The 27540-nt window shown below is 39.5% G+C and overlaps 1 protein-coding gene across 1 annotated transcript in view; it reads right to left on the bottom strand.

Annotated features, from left to right (window-relative positions):
- Positions 1-936: 936 nt before the first annotated feature.
- LDB3 (LIM domain binding 3) overlaps positions 937-27540 on the bottom strand; it is a 175872-nt gene continuing 149268 nt past the window's right edge. Inside the window, exons 6-9 of the mRNA XM_082267629.1 lie at positions 24201-24404; positions 4931-5100; positions 3018-3054; positions 937-1334 (exon numbers count right to left, since the gene is read on the bottom strand). Of these exons, the coding sequence (XP_082123755.1) occupies positions 1244-1334; positions 3018-3054; positions 4931-5100; positions 24201-24404 (502 nt within the window). The 3' untranslated portion in view covers positions 937-1243. The remainder of the gene's footprint in view (positions 1335-3017; positions 3055-4930; positions 5101-24200; positions 24405-27540) is intronic.

Raw genomic sequence — 27540 nt, 5'->3', positions numbered from 1 at the left:
AACATCAAAGCAGTACAACATTGAATGCAATACATCTTATATTACATCATCCATCTTGGATTCCAATCATATAATGTCTATGAATACCCTAATGAATGAACCCTTATGTAACTATTACCTCTAGTCTAATTTTTAACAGTTACAAAATATATAATTGTTACTGAAGAGAAATATCATGTCTCTATTATATCTAGAAGCTTAAGCAATGCATACTGCCTTTAGCATTAGGTATATCAAATGTGTTAAAGTTTCTGTGGCATCTTTGCCATTGAAAAGAAACTGTGACCTAGATATCATCCAGTTAATCAATTATCATTTTAAGTGACAAATGAATGGATAACTATCAAGGCATGTCCATAAATCTTTGATATTTACTATATGTGAAAATTATGATTATAGAATCTATTTAGGTTCAAACAGTAAAACCATACACACACTATACAAACTAAAGGCTTAACCACTTCTTTAAAATTGTGTGCACTGTCATTAACATGGCTCCCAACTGTACAGATATTGCCAACATCCACCAGAAAAGGGATCAGAGAGTTAAAAGGGTGGCTAGAAAACTGCATTTACAAAAGAAAACCCAATCTACTACTATTTTACCTGTACAGGAAAGCAATTAAATAATTAAGCAACTTTATAACTGTTGGGAACTGCAATTCAACAACTAAGCAGGACCTGTTCCTCTACTTTATTTCACAATACACTGTGTAATATCTAAACTACATGAAAAAAACAGTCCCATCTACCTATATTTTCGTCAAGCTCGGCAACCTTGCATCACTTCCACTAAGATAGTGTCGATCATACACCTGCATAGCAGGCACGCATCCTACTGAAACCTACAGCAATCCCTACTTTCCAAATCATTAATGTCTAACAAGATCACACAACACCTGAAAAGGTTAGTTTTTTAGATTTTTTTTTATTCAAAGGAAACGAAATACAAGAGCAACTTGATTCCAAACAGCAGTTTTAGGATCTAAATGCAACACAAAGCAAATGCCAATAACTATTATATTATATTTATTTGACAATGGTGGGTTAAAAGGATAACAGGAAAATAAGGTAATGACAGGCACTAAAAGAACACATCCCTGTGGTTTATTTTTTATTTTTGTTATATTTATATATATTTATATTTTATGTATATGGTAGTTTGCCTCTGCATAGTGATGCAGAACATATTATTGTTTCATTGCTTTTCAATAGATATTGTGTTACACGTGGGCATTTAACTTTAAACATTAAGGATTTGTGCTGAAAGGCCATGATGCCAGGTGCGCAATTTGGCAAAGCGTGGGCTGTTACGTTCCGTTTCAAACTTTTCCCTGTGGCATGGAGAAACAGAGAGAAAGAGAAAGAGAGAGAGGAGGAATAAAGAAGGGGTTAGGGATAGTGAGCTTCACTCCCCTGCCTAGAAATACAGCAATTTATTTGGATAGTCAATTGTCAAGATGCCTCAGTAATTGAGAAGTCATTTTTAAGACTGTAACGCTGGCACACTGCTAAATGTTGCAATATGTTCTCTACACTAAGATTTTTGGTTTACTGCTGGGGTCTATAAAAATGTTTAGGGATCAGTTTTCTCTACCTACAGCAATTATGTTTCAGATAAGGTAAATGTAGGTTTCTGTAAAACAGGGAAAACGACTACAATTGCAAGCACATCACACAACCAGCCATCACTCCCAGGGATTCATTACAAAAGTAACAATAGATAAAGGGAAAAAAAGGAAGAAAAATAATCCAAAAATTGTAATTGGGGTGGTAAATTTATCTAGAGATATTTGATAAACACCAAGGAGATTAGCACTGCAAAACTGCATGGTAAGATAATACACGTCACTATTGTTGTGTTGCATTTCCATTCATTTTGAATGGCACTACAATGCATCTACACAGTGTACCACAATTCACATGTGGTTTCATTGTTTATTTAGTTTTCATAGCTAATTAAAGAAGGTTTCTACTTTAAATATGTAACATCTGCTGTACAGACTGAAATTAGTTTTTTTCTTATTCAAATGCACTAATCATATATTTTACATTGTGGCCTATACCTATTCTTGCATAATGGTTTACATTTCTTTTAGTTTTCTGACTGAGGAAAGAGGGAAACTGTTATTTAATAATAATTGCATTTTGGAAGATAAAAATTGTGGTCAGTCTATTCTACCCATTTGTCTTGGTAAACCTTGCTGACACCTCAACTGTATCTGCTACTATTTACAAAACCATTCAGAGTAAAGGTATAATAAATGAAGCAAAACACTGATTCAGAAATATTAACAATTTTTCACAAATTCAGAGGCTGCACATGTTCCAGAGCAGTAATTTAACTCAGTTAATGGCTGGTTATATCAAGGGATTCTGAGATTGGTATTTTGCTTCATGACAGATTATCCTCTATCGTCATAGGTGATGGTAGTAACTGAAGTGAGAACCACTACAGTCCTCTATACTACAGATATGACTTCTCCTGTATATGGTTCCTAAGTAACAGAAACAGGACACTTGATTTACGTGTAAAATATTTACCCGTTGTAAAATATGTACTGTATGCACTGTTAAAATGATAGCATGTGTATTTACATCTTTTTTACATTAGTGAGGGATTAGTGAGTGATGATTCAGTAGAAAATGCACAGCAGTTCTTCTACAATCCTACATATGTTCTTCTACAATCCTAAAATATGTGTGAAACCTTCATTAACTGCATGTCAGTATATTCTTGTAGACCTGTGTACGTGTACGATAATATTATCCAAATAAATTGCTCACATATCAACATGCCACAACATCATTTATAGATGAATTCTCTAAATTTTTTTTTTTTTTTAAATAGATCATCAATCGTTTGGGTGTACATAAAGTTGCCAATTTAAAAGCCAATAGCAGATTAACTTAGGTGTTAAATCTGATTTTAACTTTGCTTATTATTTTTGCTTCAGAGCTTTACGCATTTTGTTATCTATTAAGATGGCCACATAGTTCTGCTGCTAGTTGCCTACCTTGATCTTCTCAGTGCGTCTTCATCAGGGTCTTGCACTGTAGGAGGAGAAAAAAACAAAAATTATTTCTACATATCAGATGACTAACAGATAAATCACACATTGAGCATGGCATGACATTCTGATCTAGTCTACTAAGATTTTTGCTAAAAATGGTAGGCCAGGATAAGATAAGTTTCACCTATGTGATCTATATAGAGTGTTTAAAAAAGTTAAGAATTATCAGAAAAACCTAAAAATGTAACACAACTGATAGATCACCTGTACCAAAATATATTGCCTTTATGTTCAGCTAGCAAAACTGTATTGATTTCACAATAGGGATCCCAGCAGAGTGAAACCAAACCGTCCTAACTGGCACTTGCCCTCTGTGTCCCATTGGGGAGATTTCCCTTCACTTCCTGGCCCATAGTCAAAACAGAAAGTTAGAGGATATCCCTCAAAAGTCAGCCAATCCTGTGGTGTCACCATCGTCACCAGAATTTGTGTCCCCTTTCAAAGATTTCCCCTCTATTCTTGTTCTGTTGTCAACCTACAGCAATAAACACCTGTGTTTAATTATACTACAGTATAATAAAGGGGAAACTTACTGCTTTGTGTACTTAAAACATTTTTGTTTGGTGGTCTATTCACAACTGTTTTTATGCACACACTGGGGTTGATTTACTTAGGGCTCTTTCACACGGTCCGCTCGATCCGCGATCCCCGCTGAGCTGGGCGGATGACAGCTCCATCTCCGCTTGCAGAGCGGAGAGGGAGGTGTCTCAGCACCCGCTGCCCTCTATGGGGGATCGGATGAGAACGGACCGCTTGTCCGCTCTCATCAGATCCGCTCCGATTACTGAACGGATGGAAAAAAAGGGTTTCCATCCGTCCAGATTTCACGCACAGGATCGGATGCGGATGGCAGCGTGTGTCAGCGGAGGTGTCTCCGCTGACACCCGCTGCCCCATAGAGCTGCATGGAGGATCCGATCAGATCCGCCTAAAAAACTGACAGGCGGATCTGATCGGATCGCCCGTGTGAAAGAGCCCTTAGGGCAAACAGGTTGTACACATTGCAAGGGGAGTTTCCTTTAGCTAAGTGAATATAGTAAATATTCACTTTGCAAAGAATATCCAATCAAGTGCAATGTAAATATTAAGACAGTTTTTTTTTTATTCCAATTTTTATATTTAAGTTTTGTCAATAAGAGAAAATTACAAAAGTACAAAAATACTACAGATCATCAACCATTCACACTGTTGAAAAAGAGCTTCATAACAGTTTTGCATGGGGAACCTTGATGAAGTTCCTCAAAACATAGGCTAAAGCATATGTTAGGTCTATCTTTGCCAAGAAAAACATTTTTTTCCTGCACATGATGGATAATGAAAGTCAGCAGCTCTTCCATTCATCCTATAAGCTACTGGAAAATTCCTTTGCAAAGCAAAAATTCCCTTGCAAAGTGAACAACCTATTTCCCTTTAGTAAATCAAAACAACCATATAGGCTCTCTCTACTTTGTGTCGTAATTGTCTATCTGAACTTCAACAATGAGAATCTTGAATTAGAATTTCAGCTGTCCTTGCAACTATTGTCAGTAGTTGGCATGAATCAGGTGGGTCTAGCACTCTTCATCAAGTAGAAATCATTAAACCATTTCAAAATATAGTGTGCTTCTTATCTGATTGAGTAAAACGTGTGCACTAAAAGCAAGATATTAGCAGGTCTGCTCGTGAGCTTCCAGTGTTCGCTTTATGTTTTTAATGTCAATTTAATATACTGTGATACACTTTATCCAACTGTATAGTGGTAATGGTAGGCATAGAACAGGGTGACCCAACATATTTACTACAATAGACCAATAAAAAGTACAACCAAAATTTACTAGCATTAAAATATTTTTCTGCCACATTAGAGTTTCTACTTACTGTATTCTGTTCCTGTAATCTGCGCAAGGACACGGAATGACTTGGACTGCAGGTTGGCAGCACGACGTGCCCATTCTTCAATTTCACTTTCACTTTTGCCCTGATTTTTAAGCACAGCCTGATACACTGGAGAAGCAATGTCTACATGAGGATCTTTAACTGGGAGGTTACTGCAATGTAGAAAGAGGGGAGTTGAAGATCTGCTACAAAATGATTCCGGTCTCCAGTACATGCGGGTAAAAGATTATCAGTAAACACATTCACATACGCGATATTTTGGAGAAACATTAACAAATTAACTGAACAAATAAGAAGAATACAATTAGACTTTATCTATATAGGTCAACACAATTACTATCAAGGAAGAACAGATCCAAGTTTTGTATTTAGACAGGTGGCAAAAAATTTTATATAATATAATAATGGTTGGATTTAAAGAAAATGCTTTACTTTTTCAGTGTTTACTTTTTTAAAAGTAAAACATCCATATTGGTGTACTTTCTTAATATGCTGAAATTAAGTATTTAAAGATATATTTCACTTACTAAAGATGATTCTATAATAGATTGAGAATCACATTTACCATTTACAGATATGACGGAATTCCACTGATATTTTTTGAAATCTCCCTTTGCTTTTTTGGAATGATGAAGAAGTAGGTAGTTTTCACAGTTCTGCCTATTTACTAATATTCTATATTATACAACCTTAACAAATATTTAGCAGCATTTAAAAGGGTAATTCTGAATTAGTTTGTGTTTATCTTATGGTGCACATGATGACTCATATACAGTAATAAGTTTATGTTTTTTAATTTTGGATAGAGTCGTGATTTTGTTTTTGCAGTTTGTGTCCTGTGATCCTCCTTCACTTCCTGTCCCAGATATACAATAGGAAATGAAGAAAAAGGTGAAGGGAAAAGACGCAAAATCCTCTTTTAGCTTTTGCCAGAACAGGCTTTCTCAATAGAGGATTTCCCTCACCTACCTATGACAGCTCCAAAATTGTATCAAAGACAATGATCACCAGTCACAAATAAGCCAGAACACACAGCAATAAAAATTGGAGGATTTGCCCTTCCACACACTATCAAATACAAAAAAGTTTTGTTTTTAAAAAGTTTTAATTTTACATACATTTTAAAGAATGAAACTCAGCAGTGTTCTTACAAATAGGTTGTTATAAAGGAGTAGGATGGGGCATCATGAAGGACCACCATGCAAAACCCTCCTCCTGTTTTGGTAAAGTTGCACAGTTGCAATAAATTTTTACTACAGCAGAGAGATAACTGTCTATATGACCTACTCCGAACCAGTTCCTATACTTTTTTTTAATTCGTTTAATATGGCAAAGCTTCTCAGATACAACATAGCAAATTCTCACTGTACATTGTCTTATCAAAATAAAATTGCAGTGATTCAACGCTAGTTCGGGAAATAAATCTGACAGATAAACCCGAAGTAGAGGTTTACAAACCATCTGTATACAGCTTTGCATGAACTACAGAATGTAAGACAGTAACATCAAGGGGGCGCAAGGCCCAAGAGGGATCAAACCAAAATCTCACATTGAATTAAGGATAAATAAAACTAGATTTGATACGAAAATCAAGAAGAAGAATTGAGAAAAAAAAAAACTATAACACAAAAAGACCGGTATACTGGCACATCATGCATTTATGAATTATTTGTTTATCGATAAATATTGTCAATTTTTCTTCTCTTTCTATTATCTTTGTCTCTCCCCTCAATGATATCGCCCAGTAATCATTGTTGTTCCAAAAAAGTAGAAGTTAAAAAAAGACAATAGATGTGATAAGGGGAGTAAAAGAAACAGGGTGTGAAAGACAAGTGGGTAGCTGTCAATTCTTCCATACGGTGGATATCGTTTATTTTAGAATACCACAAAGCTCTGGTTGGCGGTTGGGTCTGCCTCCACAAGGCAAGGATGCAAGCCTTTGCTGCGTTGAGCAACTGCATAGGAAGTGATTTCCGGAGAGGTCTTTCCATCAGGTGGGGTAGGCATGCAGCTGGATTACCTTTCAAATCGACAGGCGTCAGGTGTTTTACGGTGTTCATCACCACCTCCCAAAAAGGCCCCAGGACAGGGCAGGACCAAAAAGTATGAAGTAACGTGCTAACTTCTGAATTACACCACTAGCATGTGTTGGGGATGGCACCGTCCATCTTGTGGAGTATGAAAGGTACCCTGTACCATCTTGAAAGAATTTTGTGCCCGACTTCCTGGTATTGGTTCGCTATGGAAGATTTGTCAGCCAAATAGAGAATTTTCTCTGTTTGTTTGGGCGTAAATTGAATGTTTAGGTTAGCTTCCCAGTGGCGGGTAAATGTCAGGGTCATTTCATCTATAGGGTCTTTTAAATGGCTATACAACAAGGACAGTGTGTGTGTCTGGAAGTTTCCCCCTTCCTACATAAGGATTCAAATAGATTATGAGGAATGTAATGTGCTTTCTGAAAATTTTGCAGAAAGTGTCCAAGTTGGTTAGTGCTCAGGGTATCCACGGGTGGATCAGAGAGCCTGGAAATGTCTGCAAGGGAGGGAAATCCACCCTGTGGCCACACATCCATCAGACGGGATTTCCCTTGTTGGTTCAGTCCTCTAATCTTGTCACTAGTGAGCCCGGGAATGAAATCGGGGTTACCTACAGTGGGCGTCATAGGGGAGGGTAATGGTGATATATCCATGGTGCAGAAGATAGACCTACCCTCTGCCAGTGTAGCGCCGATCAGGGGGTGTTTCTGCATGTCCCCAGGGGGTGGGAAGGTGGGCCATGATGCTCCCAGTAGGGGAATGGGGGCATCCTCAATCTCCATAGTCACTCACTGCCTGGAACTCATGTTACAATGCCAATCCTCAAAAGATGCCCTGCCATATAATACTTAAGTATGTCGGGGAGGCCAATGCCTCCTTTCACCTTGGGCAGAGATAAATACTGCAGTTTTATCCTCGGAGCTTTATAGGACCATATGAAGTCTAAAGAGGAAATGTAGCTGTTTGAAGAAAGTCAAGGGGATGCAGATTGGCATGGCTTGAAAAACATAAAGTAACCTTGGGAGAACCATCAGGGAATGCCAGTGTCGGAATTTGGATTTCAATACTTGAAGCATGGGCAGCAGGTTTGCAGAGTACAGGTTTGCAAGGTCAGGATTAATGTTTATACCCAGGTATCTTATAGATTTATCCACCCACTGAAATGTGAAAAAAGACCGAAGGCTATGAACATTTAGCGCTGTGGACTTGGCCAGATTTATCTTGAAATTTGATAATTTCACAAAGATACAAAGGGCCTCAAAGGTATTGGGAAGGGAGACATCCGGATTGGAGACAAAAAAGATCAAGTAGTCTGTGTAAGCTGCTATTTTATGGTGTCCTGAGGGCTTCTGTATACCCACGATATTGGAGTTGCCTCTGATGGAGCAGAGAAAGGGCTCCAGAGTCAAAATGAAAATATGGGGTGAAAGGGGGACAGCCCTGTATCATCTCATTTGCTATGTCAAAAAAAGTCAGAGCGCCATTCGTTTACCCGTATCGCTGCCGAAGGTGTGGAGTAGAGTGAGAAGATCCATCAAAGCATCTTAGGGCTCAGGCCGATATGAGACAGAGTGGCAGGCATAAAGTGCCAGGCCACCCTGTCAAAGGCCTTTTCTGCGTCTGTGGAAAGCAAAAGGAAGGAGCGTCTCAAAGTTCGGGCTGCGTGTTTTAGGTCAAAAACCCGAGTTGTATTGTCCCCCGAGATGGCACGAAGCCTGCCTGATCTAAATGTATCAATTTTGTGATGTGCAGTAGGAGCCTGTTTGCCAGCATTTTAGAAAAGAGTTTTAGATCTACGTTTAGTAAAGCGATTGGGCGGTATTTCCCGCAGTGGGCCGCGTCCTTTCCTTCCTTATGTATGAGTGAAATATATGCTCTCAATGAGTCTACTGGCATGAAACCTTCCCCTATTAAAGAATTATAAGCTGTCTGGATGGTAAGGGTCAGGTTACTCGAGAAAGCGTGGTAGTATGACAACTTGAATCCATCCAGCCCAGGCGCCTTCCGGGGTTTTGTTAAGGCTCAGTCCAAATTAAATTCCTCAGCCGTGATCTCAAAATCCAATGAGTTACTGATTTCATCAGATAGTGTGGGCATCCCCGAGGCTCAGATGTATGCACTCGCTTACACTGTCCGGTCCGCAACGGTCTCGAGGGTCAACTCTGAATGTAAATTATACAACCCCTGATAAAAACTACAGAATTCCTTCGCTATTTCTTTAGAGACCTTTGTTCCCTGTCTGGTGGTGATATGTGGGATAAAGGTATGTTTCCTCAGTCCACACAGGACTCTTGCTAGCATAGATCCCAGTTTATTTAAAAAATCAAATATGGAATGTCTGGCCCAGGCCAGGCGTTGTGTGGTCTTCCGATAAAGTAGACCATTCAGTTCTTCTCTGACCTTCAAGAGAGAAGTGTGGTGGGATTCTGCCAGGGATCGCTTATGCAATAAGTCGAGGGAATGCATCTGGGTAACAAGCTCATCAATCCACTGAGACTTCTCTCGTTTCCTTTGGGCATCTTTTTGAATCAGCGTGGCCCGTACAATGCACTTGTGTGCTTTCCAACGATTCATTAAGCCTCCAGGTCGGAGGACTGGACCAAGCAGCTTCCTATACCAAGGTCAAGTGTATTGGTGCATGATCAGAGAAGGAGATAAGGTCAATCTAGGAAGAGGCGACAAGCGCCAAATCTTTGTGTTGGATCAGGAAAAGTCAATCCTGGAATATGTATGATGTACCGAAGAATAATAAATATAACCCCTCTCTTTTGGGTGTATTATTCTCCAAGGGTCAACCAGGTTTAAATTTAAAAATTCAGTTTTTAACTTTTTAAGGTACGAATAAGAGATGTGAGAGGCTCCTGTCGATGCTCCTATACTTTAAAGTGATTACTACTGAATCACTTTTACATTTTATTAAAGCTGCAAAATGCATTTAAAAATACTCTATTATCTAGTATTTCTACTATACTATATTATCAATATTTCTGACCTTCAGCTTGATTGTGGCTGGTAAAAAGCTAATTTCAGAAAATAAGGCTAAGTTTTGTTCCATGGTACAGTTATTTTCTATCTACTTAGGGTTTTTGACAGTGATCTTACAGAGGCTGGAAAATACCACTTCACAATCCCTTTCAATTTCTACTAGTAAAAAAAAAGCACATTGGACAACCTGTGTCCTTTGTACTGCTGACCACTAATTGGATGTGGTAGGCTGTGGGGTCCAAAGTACCCCTTTATGTGTTCACAAAATAATAAATTTATTTTCCATGGTGAACCTGAAGTAATCATTCATTTATACCTAGCTGGGGTGATCCAGTGTAAACCAATCTCTAGTTGGGGATCGTTTTATTTTTTCCAAATGATGCCAGTCTAAATACAAAAACCTGACATTATATTAGTTGATACAAACTAGCATTTCAGTTTCTGAAGAAATGAATGCATTTAATATGCAAATAAGGCAAATCATTTAACTAATAATGTGTTATTTTACTATTTGTCATATTTTGAGAATTTGTAGCCATACATTATGCTTGCATGACATGCTTGCATATGTTTATAAAGTTCAGTATTATAATACATTTTTTGTAGAAGCCTTTTTTGCATATTTCAACAATCTTACCAAAAAAAAAAAAAAAAATCAAACCTCTAATAACTACATGTACTGTGTTATGACCATGCAAGATAGTACAAATTGTAAACATATTGGAATACATTTTACATTATGCATTGAGAAAATATAATTAAGTTTATGACCCATATTATATTTTTGCTATACAGCAGAGATCCTTATCCTTTGTCAGCTCAGAAGTCACATGCATAAATAAAAAAAGAAAGTGATCCACTATTAACATAATTAAAAACAGATAAGGAAACATTTTTAATAATGAAACTACATCATTTTAGGAACGTCTATTTGACCATCTGATTACTACTAGTGTGTAATGCAGCAGGTCTTGAGACAATTGTACAAAAAGATAAGCACCCATTGAGAGGCCTTATCATGAGAGGTAACTAAAAGCCATTTGTAAATTCTGAGCAACTGGTTGAGGATCTTTGCTTCAGAGGTTTGATTCAGAATTGTTCAGCATATCAGAATATGACACTGACTGTTGGTTCTTGGTATATATTGTTATATGTTCCATTGCAAATTGAAAATACATTTTTTTAAAAAATAATTTTACCCAAAGCACATTTAATTAAAAAATTCCTGGCATGAGCATGTGAAATATACTGGAATCACTTGAATGTATTAAATCACAGTGCTACTAGTAGTAAAGAAGGGTCAGAGCTCATTGACACCTCTGGACAAAAAAATGTATAATACAAGCTAAAAAGGGAAATGATTTAGGATGCACTTCTCTAGTTTGAAAGAATCTGATTTTTACTGTAAACACTACTTGTTGCGTTTGTAGGTTATAGACAATAATGCTTTTAAAATAAATCACACTTTAATTGCACTGTGTTCATCAGAGTTTGGAATATATTAATGTCAAGATCGCAAATAAAGACTAGCTGTACATATGAACAACTGGATTATACTAACATGAAGTTGAAATTACATTTACCAAAGCCTCTGGAAGGAAAACATTGTGGATTGCTTAAAACAACTGCAGTTATATACAGAGGTTCTATATATATATATATATATATATATATATATATATATATATATATATATATATATATATATATATGTATATACAGTATTTTTTTTATCTTGATCCTAAAAAGGGAGGAATTATATTGGCGAGGGTCAATACAGATTTTTTTATGTCTGAAATTTCCATACAAGATGTACACTATGACAATTTTAAATTGTTACCTTGTATCATTGTTTTCTTTTCAGTAACATAATGTTTAAAATAAAAAAAAAACACCAACTTTCATTCAATACTTTTTCAATAATCATTGATAGATCTGCACATATTTTTCTGGTACATTAAGTGCATATTCGAAATGTGCAGCTGACTATTTTACATCCCGAAACAAAGCAGAAGACTTTTGATAACATTTTTTCTTATGAACCCTCAGAATAATATATATGATATATCTATTATATGTGTAGGTAACACAAGAAAAGCACAGAGGCCAAAACACAGTTAACAGTATGCCAACATATGACAGTCACATACAGAATAAAGCAAGCACATGGAGTGGCCCCTGTACTGTGCAAGATGATGAAAATGACTGTAAACATTTATTGGAATCTTGCTATGACAGTATGGATCAAACAAGTCATGGCTTTTATATGTTCTCATCCACATGAGCACTGTATACAACTTTAAAATTAAATGTGAAAATGCATTGCTCTTCTTCTACTGTTTTGTGACCGTTTCATTCTGTTAGTTTAAAGTAAATACCTTTTATATTTACCTTAAGCTCCTTCAGGAGTTTAACCCCTAGGCGCCGACAGTACGCAAATATGCAGCCTCTTGGCAAGTGGGCCTTGGCGCCGAGCGGCGCTCCCGACACAGTTATGGGCAGCTAATGGAAAGCTCCCAATAGCTTTTTGTGATCAGGAGCTTTCCGCTCATGTGATCACCATGACAACCAATCACGACGGTCACATGATCATAAATCCTGCCCCGACTCTCAGCATCTGAAACTTCTTAAAGGGCCAGGAGGCGCCGGCGCAAAAAGGGTTAAAGTAACTAATGTTTTCGTAGTCTAAAAATCTACTTAAACATTACCCCATAAAACATTTGCTAGCCAATAAGCTTTACTACAGGCAATACAGCCTAAGGCCCCTTTCTCACTGATGTAGTACGGTTTGACCACAGGTATAGCACAGTGTACCTGTGGGTTTGGTGTGGTTTGCTCTGCTTTTCCCTTAGTTTTATTATGTCCCACAGTTTTGGTGTATTCTCTCTGAAAGCATACCAAACCTCCTGCATGCAGGAGGTTTGGTGCGTTTTCAGAAAGCACATTAAAACCACAAGAGATAATAGAAGTCAATAAGAAAGAACAGCTAACCCTCACCAAACCCATGGGTACACTGTGCTGCACCTGCGGTGCGGTCAAACCGCATTGCATCAATGTGGAAGGAGTCTAATTCCTGATTAACCTGCTTGATTTAACCTGCTTGATATGCTATTTTTTTACTCCAGCCACCTGCTAAGTTAAAATCTGGTAGTGTATAGTGTATAATATAGCAGGAAAATGATGAATTTTAATAGCAGGTGAGGAAGATGTAAGTTAATAATGCAGGGATACTTAGAATGGCTACTAGAACAAAAACACTGTGGAGAAAAAAAAACAGTTGAAGATTAATCTGAAAAGATGAATGTCCACCTAGGAAGAATAAGCCTATTCTTTGTAGTGATCAAGTTAGAAAATGTTTTCTACTTACACCTGGTTAGCTTCAGGGCCACTGAGAGTGATACGACCAAACCCAACAGACCAGTGCATTGAGGTTTGGTACCCAGCAATGTGATGATGTGATGGGCACAGAATAATGTTAGTATTAGAAGTGAGTTAATAAAGAAAGAATGGATAAAGAGGAAAAAAAGAAGAACATAGTCAGTAAAGGAAAACATAAGCATAATTAACATATTAAAGATACCTTAGTAAAGGAAACAAGATTGTCAAAACATAAAGAAAAGGTCAAAAGATCTGAAAAACCGCGATTACGTGACGATGGGGAAGAAGTTAAAGGTATAAGAGGAACAATTGAATAAAATGTTTTTGACAGATGACTGTATTATTGCTCTTTGAATTTTGTATTTCATCTTTGTATTGGGCACTGTTATTGGGTTAAAATAATGGGATTTTGACTTACCATAAAAACCATTTCTCTGATGTTCATTGATGGACACAGCTCCTTATATTTTGAACATTGGGGTTATACTGCCCCCTACAGGAGTAGGACACTAGGAAGGAAAAAGCTTGACTATGCCTATGGGGCAGTCCCAGAGGGTATACTCTCCCTTTCTGCTGTGTCCGTCAATGAACATCAGAGAAATTTATGGTAAGTAAAAAATCCCATTTTCTCTTCATTGATAGACACAGCTCCTTATCTTCGTGACCGTTTGGAACTTCCCAAAGCAGTGTTAAACATGAGGGGTGGAAACAGCAAGAAAAAATTCCCAAGGCTAAACCGTATCTGCCGGGTACACCCTGATTGCCCAAACCACATCCAGGGAATGCAAGGCAATTTCCTTAGGATGTTTAGGCCTGGGACATATGGAAGGCAACACAATGTCTTTATTCAAATGGAAATCAGAGATGACCTTTGGAAGGAACAATGGACAGGGAAGAAGAACCACCTTATCTCTGTGAATCACCAGGGAAGGTGAACGATAAGACAATGCCACCAGCTCCGACATCCTGCATGCAGAAGTAATAGCCACCAAAAAGGCCACCTTCTGAGACAACATAAGTAGGGGAACCTCCCAAAGAATTTCAAACTGAAGGCTTCTGAAGAACAGACGGCTTTAAATTGAGGTCCCACGGCGGCAATGGAGACTGCACTGGAGGAGCCAAGTGTCGAACTCTCTGGATAAAGGTGCACATCAAGGAATGTGTGGCCAATGGACCTTGAAAGAAAACCGCTAAGGCTGAAACCTGGCCCTTGATGGTACTAAAGGCCAGGCACTGCTCAACCCCCCCCCCCCCCCGTTGGAGGAAAGCCAATATCCGAGCCACTGATAAGGAGTGAGGGTGAATCCCAAGAGACACACCCCACACAATGTATGTCTTCCAAGTACGATGGTAGATCTTCCTAGAGGTGGATTTTCTAGCCTTTAACAACATAGGAATCACTGATTCAGACCTCTATCATTCAGCACCTGGCTTTCAACAGCCAAGCTGTTAAAGCCAGCGAGTGTAAAGCAGGGTGGAAGATTGGCCCTTGGGACAGCAGATTTTCCCTGAGAGAAAGTCTCCAAGGAGCATCGGCAACCAGCCATACCAGATTGGCGTACCAAGACCGGTGAGGCCAGTTTGGAGCCACTAGAAGGACCAGAATCGCTTCTGCCTCAATCCTGTGCAGGAGTCTTGGCAGAAGTTTGAGAGGGGGGAAGGCATAAATCAGATGATACTGGCTCCAAGGAGCCACTAAGGCATCTGTGGCATTGGCTAGAGGATCCCGAGACAATGCCACAAACCTCTGTACCTTCCTGTTGAGACGAGAGGCCAACAGGTCCATCTCTGGAGTACCCCACCAGAGACAAAACTGATGAAACACTTCCGGATAAAGCGACCATTTCCCCTGGTCCAACGCCTGTCGTCTGAGATATTTCGCTAGCCAATTTTCCACCCCTGGAATGTGTATAGCAGAGAGGGCTGGAACGAATTGTTCTGCCCACCTCGGAATACTGGCTACCCTCTGAGCACAATCTGTGCCAAGGACACCTCCCCACCCAGACAAGCTGGCATCCATGGTGACAACCGTCCAGTACAGGAGTGAAAGGATTTTCCTTGTCGAAGTGCCGGAGAATGAAGCCACCAGATCAGGGACCCTCTCGTACCCTCTCGTACCCCGGCTCAGCAGAATCAGGTTGTCTAGAGACTGAGAATTCTTGTCTCATTTCACCATAGCTACAAAGTTAGTCAGGTTGAAAAAAGAAACAGGACCATTTGGCTCAAACAATAAAAAACAAAAAAACAGTAAAAAAAAAACCCAACCATACAGTTCCATATACACAATCCTATACCCGCAGTTGATCCAGAGGGAAAAAAAAAGAAAACCCCCTGCAAGGCATGATCCAAATTGCTACATCAGAGGAGAAAAAATTATTCCTGATCCCCTGACAGGCAATTGGATATTCCCTGGATCAACTTTACCTATAAATATTAGTACCTATATGTATATGTATATATATATATATATATATATATATATATATATATATATATATATATATATATATATAGTACACCTAGGAAAGAATCCAGGCCTTTTTTAAAGCAATCTAGTGAGCTGGCCAGAACCCCCTCTGAAGGGAGTCTATTCCACATTTTCCCAGCTCTTACAGTGGATCCACCAGGATCCATCAGGATCTCTCTTTGCAGAGAGATCTTGTGTGGAACTGTGCAAATGGAACCGCCTCGAATGTAGACACCATCATACCCAGCACCCGCATGCAAGTCTGGAGGGATGACTGTCAGCTGGACAACAGAAGCCGGATTGCCTCCTGCAATTTCTGGAGTTTTTCCAGAGGAAGAAACAGAGGAAGAAACACTCTGGATGAGGCCAAGTCCAGAGTCAGTCAGTCAGACCCAGATAGTCCAGTCTCGTGGACGAAACCTGAGCAGACTTCTGAAGGTTCAGAATCCAACCGAACTCCCTCAGCGTTCGCAGAGTAATCTCAGAGTTGTCCATCAGAGCCTCCGCTCGCAGAAGTTGATCATCCAGGTACCCCAGTACAGCGATCCTCCGCTGACGAAACAATGCTAGTACCAGGGCCAAAACTTTTGTGAAGTCTTGAGGAGCAGAGGCGAGACCAAATGGTAACGCCACAAACTGATAATGCTCCTCTCCCACGGCAAAGCGAAGGAAGCTTTAGTGACCGGCACATATTGGAATGTGAAGGTAGGCGTCCTTGATGTCGATAGAAGCGAGAAAATTCCCCTGATGTAGGGACGCCACTACTGTGCGAATAGACTTCATTTGGAACCTCTGTACCTGCACAAAGCAATTTAGCGCCTCGAGGTCCAGAATTGGGCGTACCTTGCCTTCCTTTCTGGGAACTGTAAACAGGTTTGAGTAAAACCCCTAAAAATGTTCCGAAGTCGGAACCAGGACAATCATCCCTTGAAGTAACAAGTCTTGCACCGCCCCAAAGAGACCCCGTAGCGATCTGGGGACAAGCGCAGGTTGGAAGGGAAGAACCTTTCCTGAATATAAGACCGAAACTTAATTTTGTAGCCGGACTGAATGACTTTGTGGACCCACTTGTCCTTTACCAGGGAGGTCCACGAATTCCAAAACCAGCGAAGACATCCCCCCACCCCAGATATGGGTGAAGGTGCCCCTTCATGCAGAGGAAGCTGCAGCCCACTTGTGACTTGCCAGATCAGGTCCTTCTGGAACATCCGGTGGTGGCTCTAAAGGGCTTAGATCCCTTGTCTTGAGTCTCTGAGGGACGAAAAGGCCTCTTATGAGCCAGGAAGAATGGCCCCCGTCTACGACAGGGCTTCTTACCCTTGAAAGCCTGTGGAAGAAGAGTACTCTTCCCCCCTGTGAAGACCGTGATGATGCCATCCAAGGAAACTCCAAACAGGCGATCCCCAACAAATGGGAGATCAGACAAGGCCTTCTTAGAAGTCTGATCCGCAGACCAGCATTTCAGCCAGATAATACGCTGAAAGACCACAACTGAGACAGACAGTCTAGAAATCAAGGGAGCTACATCCAAAGAGGCATCACAGACAAACTGTAGACCCTGGACCAATTGATCTGCCAGCTCTGCAAAGGCAGGGGGAAGATTTCCCCCCTCTAGGTCCCAGGGTAATAGTTTAGTCCACTCGGTAAGAGTTTGCTACACCAGGGCAATTGTAAATAAGTGCTGAACAAGCCACTGTGAACATATGGCGGGTCAGAGCCTCTGAACTCCTATCAGCTGGATCTTTAAAAGCCGGGGACTCCTCAGCCAGAATTAAGGTGGCTTTAATGTTAACTGGAAAACGGCGAGTCCACTACAGGTGGGACCGTCCACTTTTTAAGCCAGGAATCCTCATACGGATACCGCATCGCAAAACGCTTAGGAACCGCAAAAGTGAATTTTGGACAGCCCCACTGTTTAGTGACAATATTATCAAAGTAAGGAAAGAGGAACATCCTCGCTGCCTTGGAGGGCCTGTGGGTGCCAAAAGAGACCGGCGCCTCTGATGCAACATTTGCCGCATCGTCCATCTTTAAAGTTTTACGCACTGACACAATCAGCGCATCCACCAGCGCCTTTTCATGCGTGGCTAGAGGAGCAGAGGAACTATCCTCACTAACTGAGCACGCAGGGTGCGTGTGCTCAGACCCAGAAGGGTAACTCGCATCCGCGGTGGCCCAATCAGATTCAGAATCTGATAAAACAGATGAAGCAGGTGAAGGCAGGGGACGCTTTTTGCTAGCCTGTTTTCCCAGGACCAAATCCACCTTGAACACTAAGGACTCCAGGACCGGAGTCAGTGCAGCCAGGGATTGGTGGGACCCAGAGGGCCCAGCAGCCTCTGAGAGGGGATCTGGTGGGGAAATGTGCTCCAGGGACTCCATTAGAGAAGAGGAGGACCCACGCACAAAAAGTGTATAACACTGCTAGAGACACACCCACCATGCTTGTGGTACCACAGGGTCCAGCACAGAGCACTAACACTGCTATAGCAGAGGGAGGTAGTGAACCGGGAAGAGAAAGATCCAGGAGTTAGCATTAGGGGATGAGGAGGGGCTCCCACCGCTGAAATCACCGCCCATATAGCTTCAAACACATGTTCGCAGCTATTTGTAATGGGAAAACCACAAGAAAATGGCTGCTGAGGCTAAACAAACATGGCTGCCCATTCACACCCCAAAAGGCTCCAAGAAAATGGTGGTGCCACAGCTCCCGGGGGCCCAGGGTGGACCCCAGGAGCACCGAAACAGGATCCCAGCAGGAAGGGGGGCCCTGGCAGGAGCCCTCACCATGCACTGCCCCCTCCTAAAGTTCAATCATCTGGTCGCCGGCAGCGCTTTTTTCACCTCACCCCCATTGCCAGCTCGACACACCAGACCAACCTAAAAGGTATGGGAGGGTAGGGGGGAGGCATGGTGTGGGCAGATGGGGGGCAACACGTCCGCAGAGGACCACCGAGAAGGGAGGGACGCTGAATGGGAAGGAGGGGAACTCAGGGGTCTGACCGTCCCAGGGAGGGGCCCACGTCCACCCCAAAAACCTCCAGGGTTAGAAGGGGACACCTACTTACCATACCAGGAATAGGGTGGGCACTGCTCCTGACAGACTAATGCTCTATCAAAATAAGGGGGCTGTCGGCCAGGAGGAATGCTGTGACTCAGGCTGAGGCCAGGTCATATGCACCCTCGTAAGGCGATTAATTAGCAGGCCAGCCTCTGCCCAGTGGGACAATGCAGTGGCTGACCTAGCGCAGGGCTGAGACCTGCGTGCGTTTGCTGGCCAGGCTGGGGGGGCCCTCTGGATCTAGATGATCCAGTCCGGCAGTTGATAGTAAATTCTCATAGGAACAAAATAGCAAAAGAAAAAAATTCCATTTGAAAGGAAAAAAATTGCCAGGACCAGAGATCCCAGCAAGGAACTAGGTCCTTACTCCTGACTAGGCAGGAAAAAGCTGAATGCCTATAGCTGAGAGTGGGAGTATACCCCCTGGGACTGCCCCATAGACGCAGTCAAGTTTTTTCCTGCCTAGTGTCCTACTCCTATAGGGGGCAGTATAACCCCAATGGTCAAGAAGATAAGGAACTGTGTCCGTAATGAACGAAAGAGAAAGTAGTTTTTTCCCCCCTCATAATATACAGTTTATTTATCTTTAGCTTAGTTCCAAACATACTAGACAGCTAGGATTTTAAAATACTAACATAGTGTGGTTGTATATATATATGTACAAATATTTTTTTATAAAATCATTGAAACCCGTGAAATACTTGATTCTCAATCTCTTGGTGGTACTTTTAAAAAACATGTCACATAGCACAAGGCAGGTCATGAGACCAGGTTCTCTTTATCCCACAGAGAGCCACAGTGATGCTGAAGTCTATATGGTAAAGCAGTCAACATTTCCACCATCTGGGGTCACTGCAGGATTGGGAAAATTGCAACCCACAGTCTTGAAGAAAGTAGGAATAATGTTAAAGTCACTGATGTACCACCAATGGCAGTGCTGCAGCTATTTCAATAACATTACCTTTTGAATTTTTGGTATGCCAAAAAAGTAACATAAAAAGTTAAATCTAATGTATTGGGAAAAAAATTAGATTAGATTTGGGCCACATAATTGTCCTCCTACTGAAAATTTCTCTTGTTTCCAAAGGTATGCACACACACGTGACACTTGTCTGATGAACTTGATGTACAGAGCACAAGCAGAATGACAGTGCTTTCATCTGCCATCGAACATACAATACAAGGGGGACTGGATGATTGGAAATGTGATCATCCCACTTTAAAAATGTTGCACACATATCTTGTGTAGTCAGAAATTATGATTGCATTGTGGAAATTGAATCATGAATATAGATACTTTTCTTCATTTGCCAGGCTAGTGAGGTGGAAGCCAAGTTGTAAATTTTATGTGTTTTACAGTTTCAGGCTTATGTAATAAAGCAATGAATATGTGCAAAGTGTAGAAACTCATAATACCCAATTATAAGCTGATTGACTGGACTACCAATAATTGATAGCTATGGGTTTGCTGTATTTATATAATGTGGTTTGCTGTTTACAGGACATCCACAAACCATATACACTTGAAAGTTGGACACACAGAATATACAGTAACACTTATTGCTACAGAACACATTGACTTTTGACCTTTGTTGTCTAGTTTGCTTTGCTGATTTGTATGAAATAAAGAAGCTCAATAGCAGACAAAATATACCCTTCTCAGCTTCGTGACACAAAAAAAGTTTAGAGATTGCTTTCCTGACACTGGGGAATATGTACCTATTTATGCTTCTGCTGCTACTTTACTATAGCTGTGACATTTATTTTTGGGTATCATTTTACATGCCTTTTCGCATCTTCAGCTTGTCTACATGGCTATTAGCTCACTATAGGCCTCTATTTAAGCAACATTAGGATGTTCACATGACTGATGGACGTGTCAGTGTTTTATGAGTGTACTTGTTTATGAGTGTACAGCTAGCATGATGACACTGGCCAACTCTGCTCAGCCTATTTCTGGCTCTGTACTTGGCATGAATTGCTGCATTAATAATTCAACAAATTAAAATAGTTCCTGAGAATTTGTTTATAAGGTAGTAAATGTGTAAATTCCAAGGTAAGGTAGTTCATAACTAAAGATAATTACAAAAAAAACTTTTTTTTTTTTTTTTTTTACAGGATCAATAGGGCAAAAACAATCCAATGCTGTAATCAGTCAGTACTAATTGTCTGTGTCTTCTTTTCAATTCATGCAATCCAGCTGATCACTGCCACAAATGATCCAAAAATAACTACTCTGTGATTGGATGCTGTGAGTGCCATTTCATGTCTATGGCCATCTTTAATAAAACAAACCATGGGTGTTAAGGGCAATCACACCACAGGGTAAAGTGTGATTTTATGTTTTGAAAATTCTTTAAAGCAAACATCATAAAAATGGATACTTAAATTTGAAAATATGATGAATAAAATGCATAAGAAGAGTTTACATTTAACAAAACACTCATGTCTTCAGGGTAGGGACTAATGTGAATGTACAATAAACGTGTAAAGCACTGCATAAATTGACAGCTCTATAAGTACCTATAATAAATAAATGTCAATGCAATCAGTCAATGTAGAGATAAAGTCCTAAGGCCTCCTGGAAAGGTTGTGCCTAACGAATCTCACCTTTAAACACACATACACATCTTGAACCTCCATATTGGCCTCTTAATGTAAAGACAAAACAGAGAAGCTGAGCAGGCAGGGGAGCATGAGGTCAACCTCAATCCTTATGTTATTGTTTCTTTTTTTATTATTAAAAAAAAAAATTGTAGACATTTCCTTTCTCAAGTATTGTTGGAAAAGAATTAAAGCCAAAACTTAATTTCCATTTTTAAAGTCTCAGATTGGGGGGGGGGGGGGCAGCTGGAATCTATTAGATTTAAATTGTTGTCTGTCTTCCAACTAGGGATATTTACTCTCAATTCTTATCCTAATGGAAGATGCTTACTGGGAGGATGTAAAAAGTAACAAGAATAAGAACCTGGGAGTTGGAAGAAAGAACAGCACCAATTTAATCATAAAAATAAAACCCATTAATTAAGGATTGCGCAGTAACCCCCTTTTTCTGGGCTTAGGAAGCTAATTGGGATTAAAATGGCAGACCCAATTACTACTTTATCTAAAGCAGAATTCAGTAGCTGTTTGAGTAAGAAACAATAAACCTGGCCTTACACTAATAGCTTTTCGAACAAACGTTCGTACAAAAATTCTCAGTACACCTAATTCCTTGACAAATGTCGTTCAAAAGTACATCAAAATTTTGTTTGCTTTTAATATTCAATCTTGAAATGATTGGACTTTACTAAATAAAAACAAAAACTGTTAGGAATTAGTTTAAAAAATAATTTCCATCCCGCTCCCTCCAATTTATTTATTATGGCAGTCAAAAACTAGCATCAATTTGACTCCAATAATGCTTAGAAAGCGAAATTAAATTTTGGAATTCAACTAAAAATTTAAAAAACTAGAAGCCTAAACACTTTAAGCTACTAGCATATGGCCAGCTTTAATATTTGACAAACAAGTGTTTAATTGCTGGTTGTGGTCCTTTTGGAGAGATTTTCAAATGTGATAAAGACAGAACTCTTCCCTATAAACACATTACTTTTTGACTGGAGTTACACGCTATTTTTCATCATGTAAAATAATGAAAAATGTATTTTTTCAAAGGAAATATTTTTTTTTCAGAGTTGCTATTCCCAAAAGAGGGAAGATATACTTCAATGTATTTTTCCACCACATGATAGAAAGATAAGATAAGAAAAAGAAACATGATTTATAAGCTAACACAATTTTAATTCTTGTGTTTGTACTGCACTTAATAAACTGTAAAAGCGCTATTCTGGAGTTTCTAACGGCTTCTTGGTTTTTGGACATATACCATTAATCTAGCTTGTCTGTACTCTGTCTTCTCTGTGGGAGTGTAAATGACAGATTATTTATGAAGTGATAGCATTTAAACAGGAGCATCTTAATGGCCAGGAGCACAGATCTAATCCTACCATCCAAACATCATCCACACATTTTTTTCATTATTTATATTTGAAAAATGATTTATGAAATCATCTAGTTACACGCCCTCAAGGTTTTCTTTTTTTGCAAAATCATATTAACAGAAGTAAATCTGTAACAATTGTGACAACAAGATTTAATACACAAAGCAAAAATAATCTGCAGAAATGTGATGTTCTTCTTAAGTTTAGCCACATGAGGGCAGGCAACATTTACGATTTAATTTTTCATACTGGACTGAAATTTTTTCAAATCTTAGATCATCACTGACAACATTTCTGCAACAATTTCACAGATGTAATTACTACAATAGTCTGTCATAAATTTTAGGCTTAACCATTTCATAATCCTACATTAGCTGAGCTCCTTCTGCATTTTAATATATACATTACAGTTACACTTGCCATATTCTTGTAACAGTGTGATTGTCATTCAGAACTGTTCGTAAATTTAATGTGTATATGTGGATTATCTGTAGTATAGGGTCATTTTGGATCTACTAACTTGCCAGTAATCAGCACATATGTGGGAGGTTACCAACTTTCACTTCCGATTTTTAGGGTGATGGAAAATGTTATCGCTTGAAGATTATATCAGTTATTATATGTAGCTCTGAAACTATGGTTATCTCTTCAATGATATGAGCTTATCTATGTTTGGGCTGACAAGCCAACCTTGCTGCATTTCAAGCAACTGGCAAAATCATATCTTGGGTAGCCCCATCTGCAGAAGTAAGGGCATCTTTTAGGTGTTTAGTAGTTTATGGCTTTCAGCCAGGCTTATCTTGTGGATGGGGCCAGTTAATAATAATGATCACCATTAAAAGAATCCAGCAAGACTGACCACTGTTCTGCCTCCCCTGACCCAATATACTTCAGGGTGTGTTTGTTCACAGTCAGATGTTACCCAAAGCCATAGAAATTGTCACCTGTTCTTACTAAAACTGGGGTGACCTTTAATGCCTGTGAGTACCATCAGTTCATCCATAGTTGTTTCCTGAGTTTTAGGTAGACCATATTTGCTAGTTCTGAGCTTAAACAAAGAAATATGAAGAAAATATTCATTATAATACATACTACACTTGTTGGGTATGTGCCACAGAGGCTAATAATTGGGAGTTGTATTTACCATTTAAAATGGCTAAATATTAAAATTGAATATAGCTGGGAAAGCATGTTATATATGACTGCACCATTAAACTATACCAAATCATAACAATTTATAATGTGACAACAGAAATCAGTCATTTGTGGTGTGTAGGTAGGTGTGTAGGTCTCTACAGTGCTAGTTTAACCAGCATGCAAGAAAGAGTTGTATATTGCTTACCCTGAGAGATCACTGCCTCTGGCCTGTGCTTGGCCGGCAATAGCATCCATAATGGCATCCTGGGAATACATGCTGATTGGGGTGTTATACTGGGCGTGAATAATTGTGGCTTTGCCTCCAGGACCCTTGACCTCAATTGGCTTGTGGGTAGAAAGTGCTGAGTCTTTGAGCGCATTGGGGTTGAATTGGGGCACAAACTCAGAGCTGACAGGAAGTGAAGGGAGTTGTGAATAGTGAAAAAGTGAAATGAGAAAAAAAAACAGGAAGTGTTAAACGCAGAGAAGATCATCAATCCATAGCCACATTGTAGGTTATGGTTTTCAAGAGTAAGCGGACAACGTATGGAGGTTAATGCATGCTTTGAATGTACACAAGTCATACCATGCATGTTTTCCAAGAACATTATCCAGACTGAAAGCATTGCAATAACTTAATTCAAAATTGGTATTGTGCTAATTTAGCATAGAGAAATATTACTCATGTTTTGAGTATTATTTGGTGTACCACATGGCAATAACTGACACCTAAAAAGTAGAAACATAGAAGAGTGATAGCAGAAAAAAGACCAATTGGTCCATCAAGGCTGCCCCATTATATATTAATATTTTACCTTTTTTATCTGAATATATATCTGTGTTTGTCCTAAGCGTGTTTGAGTCCACTTACTGTTGACTGAATCAGATTTCAGTTTACTGTATTAAGATCAGTTAATTATATCTTCTGATTGAATTCTAAGACTTACTGCATTTTCCACTGTTCTATTATTCACTTTACTTCCTCACTGAACAAGGCCAAATATCTAGTGTCAGCTAGAGTTACTGCTGCTTGTGTTGGTTTTGGTGAGGTACCAATTCCCTGTTACTGCAATTCCCCAATATTCAGATCCCTATGTCATTTCGGCTCCTGCTTAGATCAAAGAAAATGTATGTTGGGAAAAAAACTTTTACTGATAACGCTTCTGAAACACTGCGCAGGTTGAATAAAATGGAGGCAGAAAAACAAGAGGTAATATTAACCTATGCATGTGTCTTTACATCTCACCCAAAAAACTTTGGTGGAGTTTGCTTATAAATTTCTGAAGCCATATTTCCCACTATTTATTTCTAATACTAAAATAAAAATGTTACCTATACATTTGTTTTGGTTTCCATTCGAACATTTATATCTCATGTGTAATTCCTTTTCCATTTTGAAGTAAGTCCATTCATGCCCTAAATGCATTGTTTGTATTTTATCCAAACGGAACTGTTAAATTAACAGATTATTGAGCAGGTAAATATTTAAAATTGCCAGGAAACTTTCCATCAACACCACTAGTGTAATTCATAAGAGATATACAATACTTTAGGTAAAATTTAATACCTAGGGGATTTGAAAATGTTGAAAATACAATAAATTGTGTGAATATTCCCTTGAATGGTCCAAATATTTGCAGGTGAAATAAGTAGAGAGATTTTTTTTCCATATGATTGGATAATTTAGGTGAACCTTCACACAATTTATTGTTTGACATTTTAAATCATGTCGTAAATTAGTCTCATTATGTCTATGCCAAGTGGCAACTAAAGTGTAACTGTTCTTTTATGTAAATTTTAAATCATAAGCCCAGGAACACAGACAATTAAAATGCCTTTCTTTAATAGGTATAGCAGAAGACTAGAACCCTGGTCAGCTTTTTTTTTTTTTTTGCTGTGTACCTATTGGATATAAAATATCCTTTTTTTTCCCCATTGTATCTCCTACACTTCTGGTTCCTCTTTCACTTCAATAATATGGAAAGGTCTGTTCATAACTGTGCACATAATGGCTACAAATACATTGTGGCCCTAAGGAACAACTAATACATGCCCATCATAAATTTAAATTCTCATAACGGAATGTTTAAAAAAGAGAAGTATGGCCAAAGCTTTTTTGGTTATACTTCTCATGTGGCTCACAGGAGTGCACACACGTATGCTCTCCTGTGACCCAGAATCAGCTGACAATGGGACGCTCAGGATTCTGGAGGGATCCCAACAATAATTGCCAAGATCCACCTAAATGCCTGACCAGCAGCATGCTGCTGAGAGCCTGAATCAACTGCTCCCACCCCCTTCCCAGCCTTGCGTTCTAGGGAGCACTGGAGGGGCAGAGAAGAGGGTCAACGTTCTCTGCTCAGAGTGGACTGAGAACTGAGGGATCATCGGCCATGAGACTGCTCAGCTTTCAGTCTTAGAGCTAGAGGGAGACCGCTGCAGCATCAGACCGATACTGCAGCAGGGAGTAGAGTATGTATGTTTGTTTTTTGTAAGTCCACACTTCTTTAATTAATATACAGTTTTAACTGTAAAATACAAGAAATTGTGCCCTTGCCAGCTTTTCCAAATTAAACAGTCTGTGTTTTTACCAATTTTTGAAAAGTTACAGTGACGTGGATTGGGTTTTTCACAAAAGGGTTGTTAAAGCGGAGCTCCACCTAATAGGGAAAGCTCCACTTGTTTACATCCTCCATGCTTGCACTGCCACATTTGGCACTTTTTTTGGGGGATCAGGTGCCTAGTTTTGACAGGTACCCGCTCCCACTTCTGATGCAGATCGCCACGGCAATCCCTGAGCATGTTCGGCCCCTCCTCCTTCCGCCCGCAGCCTTCTGGCACACACACAGTTTCAGAAGGACCATTCACAAAAGCACAGCATGACTTGCGCATGCACAATAGGAAACCATCTGTGAAGCCGGAAGGCCGGTTTCCCTTACTTGCAATGCCGGCACCTGAACCTGAAGCCAATTGAAGAATCGACTCTGGTGCTAACATCACTGGATCCCTGGAAAGGTAAGTGCCCTTATATTAAAGGCCGCAGCTACAGTATTTTCTTTTAATTGTTTGTTGGGGGAGACTGTAGCACCTCTTTGATGATAACCAGTGCCACCTGCGACTGGCATTTGTTTTGTTAAATAAAAACCAATGAAGAATGATCATTAAAGGCTTGCTCATTACATGCATATTTTGTAAAGGGGTAATTGACCTGCATTCTGGCATTCAAATTAATTGAATAAAACATTAATGCAACACAATATGCATCATTGTTACCAGTTTATGACATGAACATGCTGGAGATATATTTGTGAGTTTAGCTTATGATGACCTTACTTAAATCACCTCTGATCAACTGCCTGTTTTGGAACACATGGCTTTTTACTTGGTAAAGTTCACAGGCAACTTTTGTCCATGCAATCATGCATTGGTATGCAGTCAGTAGCACAATGCTCCATTTTAGTCACATTGTGGTTGTAGTGGCATTTTTTTAGCAGCTTTCCAATAGTCTCCTTTTCCATAAAGGAGCCACTATAAGCCATTGAATG

This window comes from Pelophylax lessonae (assembly GCF_965119305.1).
Source record: "Pelophylax lessonae genome assembly, chromosome: 9".
Lineage (NCBI taxonomy): Eukaryota > Metazoa > Chordata > Amphibia > Anura > Ranidae > Pelophylax > Pelophylax lessonae.
Note: the sequence above shows the minus strand (reverse complement) of the source record. Positions and strands in the feature narration are given on the sequence as shown.